General features: G+C 44.5%; 1 protein-coding gene across 1 annotated transcript; it reads left to right on the top strand.

Moving 5' to 3' along the window:
* The first annotated feature begins 1242 nt into the window (after nucleotides 1-1242).
* LOC147618728 (putative DEAD-box ATP-dependent RNA helicase 33) lies at nucleotides 1243-2244 on the top strand. The gene has a single exon (XM_086774468.1). It carries the CDS (start codon nucleotides 1300-1302, stop codon nucleotides 1840-1842), a length of 543 nt encoding a protein of 180 aa, XP_086630594.1. The 5' UTR covers nucleotides 1243-1299; the 3' UTR covers nucleotides 1843-2244.
* Nucleotides 2245-5969: the final 3725 nt, after the last annotated feature.

Consider the following 5969-nt stretch of genomic DNA (forward strand, 5'->3'; position numbering starts at 1 on the left):
AGGCTTTTGCATGGTTGGCGTGGGATAAAGCAAGCTTGCCCAAAAAGTTGGGAGGATTAGAGATTATACATTTGCCTACTCGTGCTAAGGCTAGGGTTGTAACTAGCCTGCCTAAATGTCTTCAACATGAGGGATTTTGGACCAGGATGCTCAGAGAGGTAGTGGAAGAGTCTGAGGTCCAACTTAAAGGCAAGTGGATTGGGCTAGATTGGAACAATAAGACGCTTTCCTATGCTCCTTTGAAAATTGCGAACTCCCCCTTCTGCAAGTTTTTATGCCTGAATTGGAAAGAGGTAATGGGTTTGATAAAATGGGACGGGTGTACTAGGGCATCTAGAAACTCCTTCTTCAGCCTGGGCATTTGATGGACTCACAGATTTAACCCCCCTCTGGCCCAACTTAATATAAGAATAGCTAGAAAGTTAACTAATAGAGAACTAAGGAGATCGAGGGACTTCTGGGATTGGTCATAAGGGGCCTGGAAAGAGTTGCATCAAATTAGGGGGGGATTTGGAAGACATCTGAGAGATCTACAGGTTATAAACTTTGTGTTAGAAGAGGTTGAGAAGGGATGCAGTTCTACTGCTTACAATGGGGCATGTTGGCTGCATGATTGGGCTTGGTTCAATGGAGTTCAAGAGGAAATGAGCAAGAGCGAGATTAATGTGAGATATTGCAATAAAATCTGAAAAGTAAGGTGGTGCTTAAGTACTTGGATGAAGAGCCATATGGAGTCTAATATGGGAATTGTAGAAACCGGTGAAAGCTCATATCAAACCTTTCTATGGGGAGGAGTATGTATGTTGACTATACCTATTGGGTACAAACTGCTTCAAAGGAAAGCCCTATCTGTTGGGATATTAGCACATACTAGGGTACCCTAACTTTTGATGATACGTGGCAGGTCTACACAGGGAAAGATGGGAAGGTCAAATACCCTAAAACCAGGAGGTGGTACCAAAAGGAAAAGCAACCAATGTATACTTTTCTGGCCTTAACACGGCGAATGGCATGCTTGTTGTTGAGCTGATGGACTAGATCCACCCTCCCAACAAGAGATTGGGAATAGAATAGTTGTGGTTAAAGTTTAAAGCGCCTTGTTAATATAAATAATAAATACTTATTGTTAAAAAAAGAAATTATATATTGTAAGTGAAAGTTATGAATCCTAAGGCTTAATTTCCCACCTCTCAGTTAACTAATAGTAGAATAACTGATTTTAATTTGTCCAGTCATACCTTTTAGGAGCTTTTCACCCACTTGAGCTACCTCAACAGCACCTAGCTCTGCGTCTCAAACATGGGTGGAGGCCCGCGCACCTTCCCGGGCGGTGTGACGAAATGGCAATGGAAGCGCATGCAGGTAAAGAGGCGCGAGGAAGCAGAACAAAGGCGGCTAGTGCGGGAGAAGGCGATGTACCAGATGAGGCAGCGCGCGGAGGTGCTTGCCGCGCACCCTGAGCTGCAGCAGCCCTGGGAGAAACTCGTCACGTTCCCACCCCCGAGCGTCACCGCCCAGCAGCAGCTCGCCAGGCTCGCGCACCGCTTCGACAGGCCCGTTGCTGCAGAGGACCTCTGGGATCACAAGGACGGGCCCCAACGGAAGGCTGAAGCCGAACCCAAGCAGGAGGAGGCGGCGGCGGCGGTGAATCGCAGGGGAGAACTGCCTCTTCCACCCTCAACCACGCGACGACATGTGGCGGACAACAAGGCCAAGTTCAAAAAGGAGGCCTCCTCGCTAGGTAAGAACATGCAGGACTATCTGGACTCTTTCGAAAGCGACCCGTTAGGCCTAGCTGCTGAGAGGGTGACAGGTACAAAGGGAAATCGCAGTTCCTTCTAGGCCAAGGGAAGGGGCAGAAAGGATTACAGCAGTTCTCTCTCTCTCTCTCTCTCAGATTTCTCTTAGCCTTACTCTCATGCCATATTCCGTCCCAGATTCCTTCTAAAAATCTTCAAATTTTTAGAAAAAAAGAACCACTACATTTCTTGCTGCTTACCAGTACGTTTGCCCACCTATTGGGGGGCCAATCTTGTCGTTGATATCAAGTGTTATGCCACGTACATCTGCATGAAGAAGGTTTCATGGCATCATAAACCTGTATGATGAGAAAGGAAATCGATCATGCTAACTTTGAAGTTAGGACATATGTGCCACTTAAAAACCCAGCATCAATTAAATTGTGTTGTGCAGTAGTTACTATCAAAGAGCAATTTTTATAAGTCGGAAAAGTGTGTTGAAGTTGATGCCGGAGCAACTTTTTGTGTGAAGTTTTCATTATTGTGGACAATGTTTCAATGAAAAACACAATTGATGTCCTATAGCAATGTTCTGTCCACTATCTTGGTAGCAAAAAGGCATGTAGCTTTATCTCGTGGACCTTATGGGCCCTCCTCCTACTTGGTTGTACATTTATATCGGGTGCATACCTTAATCAGGATGCCCATGGACATTGTCTTCTACTGCAGCTGCCTATGAGGAAGGTTCACAGACTCATGGATAGAGATCTTGGGCAGCCGACAATGGGCATCCAGGCACCATGGCTGGGCCAAGTGTGGACAACTTTTGATACATTGTATCTACTCATGGACAGGTGGCACAGCATGGCCAACTGGCCAACCCTAACAGCCGGCCAGCCCTCGTCCACTATACAAGGGAAGGTTAAGGGTCATATCCCTCATCCAAAGACAAGGTCAAGGGCAGTAGACACGACAAGTGGATCAGCATGAGGCAGTTCTCACGAGCATTAGTGCATTCTCACTCAGAGAACTGCAGAACCAACCTCAGTAACCTCTTGTATGCATGTAGCTAGCTAGTCGCACTATCATGCATGACTAAGGTTCAAGTGTAGATCTGTGAGAATCATTGCATATAATTATGTTTTGGCAATATACATCAGTTTAGGTCTAGGTCTTGTATATTGTGTGTCTTGATTAGCGTTAATCTCTGTATGTGTATAGTGGTAATCACAATTAGCTACAGCACCCATGTTACTATTTACTGGCCCGTGGATTGACATTTTCTTGACTTAAAACTATGCTAGCGTAACATCAACCAACATGAGTTGTACCACAATACAAGGGCTTTGTGTGAATATATGCTCTTATGTGTGTGTGTGTGTGTGTGTGGAGTGCGTGTGTGAGAGCATATCTTGATACAGAGTTCTACACCCACTATTGGGCAGTGATGACGTTAGTGGGGATGTCGTAGTATTTAGTCCATACTATGCATAATGGAGTTGATAGTTATATAGTCTCGTGGGTTGACTACCATGAGTATATAACATGCACGTTCCTAAAAGGTGAATTTGGGCATGTTCCTGGATTCATCTAGGTATATAATTTAGCGGTATTAGCGGACATGCAGATTTCACATTGTGAAGTTTTCGTCGGAGTTGCGGCCAGTTGATATTGTGCTTATTCTTTCTATCTTTAGCGGTGCATTTGCCCTATCAACTACTTATTCGATGTACTAATTCTTTCTATTTGCTACTTCCCTTAGTGCTAGGCTTCATTATGGCTGAGTCTGCCTTGCATCTCTGGAGGTTTGATAGAAACTCAGTACGAAGGGCTGTGTGTGAATATATGCGCTTATGTGTGTGTGTGTGTGTGGAGAGCGTGTGTGAGAGCATATCTTGATACAAAGTTCTACACCCACTATTGGGCACTGATGACGTTAGTGGGGATGTTGTAGTATCTAGTTCATACTATGCATAATGGAGTTGATAGTTATATAGTCTTGTGGGTTGACTACCATGAGTATATAACATGCACATTCCTAAAAGGTGAATTTGGGCATGTTCCTGGATTCATCTAGGTATATATACACAATACAAGGGTTTTGGCAAAAATCATTGTGTGTCCATGTTCTATTTGCACTCTAATTAGCTGGGTCTCTTAAGTTGTCATACCTAGCGGCATGACCACTCATGGTCTGGTATTTTCAACAGCTTCTGTGTTTGCTTGAGCATTGCTACTGTTTGTAGTAGCTCATTATGTAACTTGTGGATGGAGGTGTGCTGGTCCTTAAGGGCCGACGTTATAGTATAGGTTGTGCACTTGCCATTTATCCATTTTCTTAGGTCTGGTTTGAAACATGACTACCTGAAGTCTAGGATTTTCAGTGCCCTTGTGGTAGTTGTTGAAAATGACTCATTTGTTAGTTTATTATGCCCCTTTTAAGTCATGTATTCTCTCGTTTGTTCTTTCAAGCATAAAGTTGCATACAAAACTTGGCCCAAGCGGTTTGCTAGCCTCCCTTGGCGAAAGTGTGAGAATATTGTGCATCTCATTGATTTGGGAACTTGGCCTTCTACTATGTTGTGGGCTGCTGTCAGGGCAGTTCATGTGCAGTTGGCGAGCTACAAGGCCTTCTTATATAAAGTCCTCCCCTCATCACTTGTTAGCATCCAATCCCAAGCACATTGTAAACACCTATTTGCCGGCTATTGCCATTGTAAGCCTCTTGCTAATCAAAAGGTGATCTTGTCAACAATCGCTTTGTCTCTCCTTCTCTTTTTTTTGTCTATGCTTCCACCTGTATATACTCCAACATGGTATCAGACGACTAGGTCCCGGCTTCCCATCTGTGTTTTTCCTTGCTTCTCTCTCCTCCTACGTTTTCTAGAGTGATGCGTTCTTATTGAAGTGCTTCATTTTCTGGAGCAACCAGTTTTTTCTCCTGCCCACCCTCCTTCCTCTCAGTGTTTTCTAAGTTCTTCCTACCATGCTCTTGCTCCTTGCGTTTTCTCATGCTAGGTGCACAGGTGTTGTGTTGGAGGTGCTGCGTTTTGCTTTCCTAAGCATTTCCAGCAGTTTTGCGAGGAGTGTGGGCTGTTTTACAGCAGGGACAGCTTCTGGAGGTGGTCTATGCATGTGGTGCAGCCCGACAAGCGGCCTCGATAGTTCCTCTTGTAACTAAAAGGAGACCCGGAGCAATAGACCAACACTTCAAATACTAGACACAGAGCATGAAACACAGCGGAAGAACTATAAACAATATAATAACACCGCATTGAGCCGGAACGGCCAGCCCCCCCTGAAGGAACTTCTTTATTGAGAGAGAAGCTTTTACAATAAACCAAGGTGCGGGTGCATACAGCACCGGATTTTCCAACAAAGCATGAGCAAATCTCTTGCTCAGATATATATCCAGTGCCAAGATGAAAACATAGCACCAAAAGCCATCCGAAAACTGTCTCAAAGCAGTCCCATGAATCAGCTCATAAAACAGTCCATGAAACAGCCCGGTACGGAGCCAAAAACAGCCTTGAACTCCGTGCCAAAAGAGAGCCTCAAAATCAGCCCTAGAACTGTCCCAGAAACAACCCCAAATCTGCCCATAACAAGGCCAGAAGAGAGAGAGAGAGAGAGAGAGAGAGAGAGAGAGAGAGAGAGAGAGAGATTGATTTACTGTTGTATGGCCAGATTTGTATGACCAACAAACAGCAGATGTACGGCTAGATCTGAACAACCAGCAAACGACAGATGTATGGCCAGATGTGAGAGATGATGTATGGCTAGCGTTGCAAGAGAGGAGAGTTGTAGTCGGCCAGATAAGCTGCAAGCGCACGATGATAAAAACAACTCCCTGCCTTGCTTTAATAGAATCAACCAGCTCTATTCATAGCTGGGCTTTTTCCTTTTTGCCCAAAATAGCTGAACTTGTCCAAAAATATCAACTTTATGCTTTTCTCAAGCTTGTTGGCCAAGTTTGCTCTAGGTGCCTCCTTTGGTCCACATAAACATGCCCAAAATAATAAGTCCAGCCCAGTTTTAATGATGTGTGAACGCACTGACTTATAAACGTTATAAGTCACTTTAAATGACAAAAATCCCATGGTGCTTTTGCTCGGAAGCATCTTTCAGGCCAAATTTTGCCAGTAAATGCCCCTAGCTTTTCTTCTGTGGAAAATCCCCATTCACACCTTGGCTCTGCTCAATGTGTGAAACATTGGTCAAGAGTGGTGA

Source organism: Cibotium barometz, chromosome 34 (assembly GCF_041138505.1).
Source record: "Cibotium barometz isolate CiBa-2024 chromosome 34, ASM4113850v1, whole genome shotgun sequence".
NCBI lineage: Eukaryota > Viridiplantae > Streptophyta > Polypodiopsida > Cyatheales > Cibotiaceae > Cibotium > Cibotium barometz.

Bases quoted from the DNA above. Each gene is read 5' to 3' on its own strand.
- LOC147618728 (XM_086774468.1), top strand. From the start codon at position 1,300: ATGGGTGGAGGCCCGCGCACCTTCCCGGGCGGTGTGACGAAATGGCAA.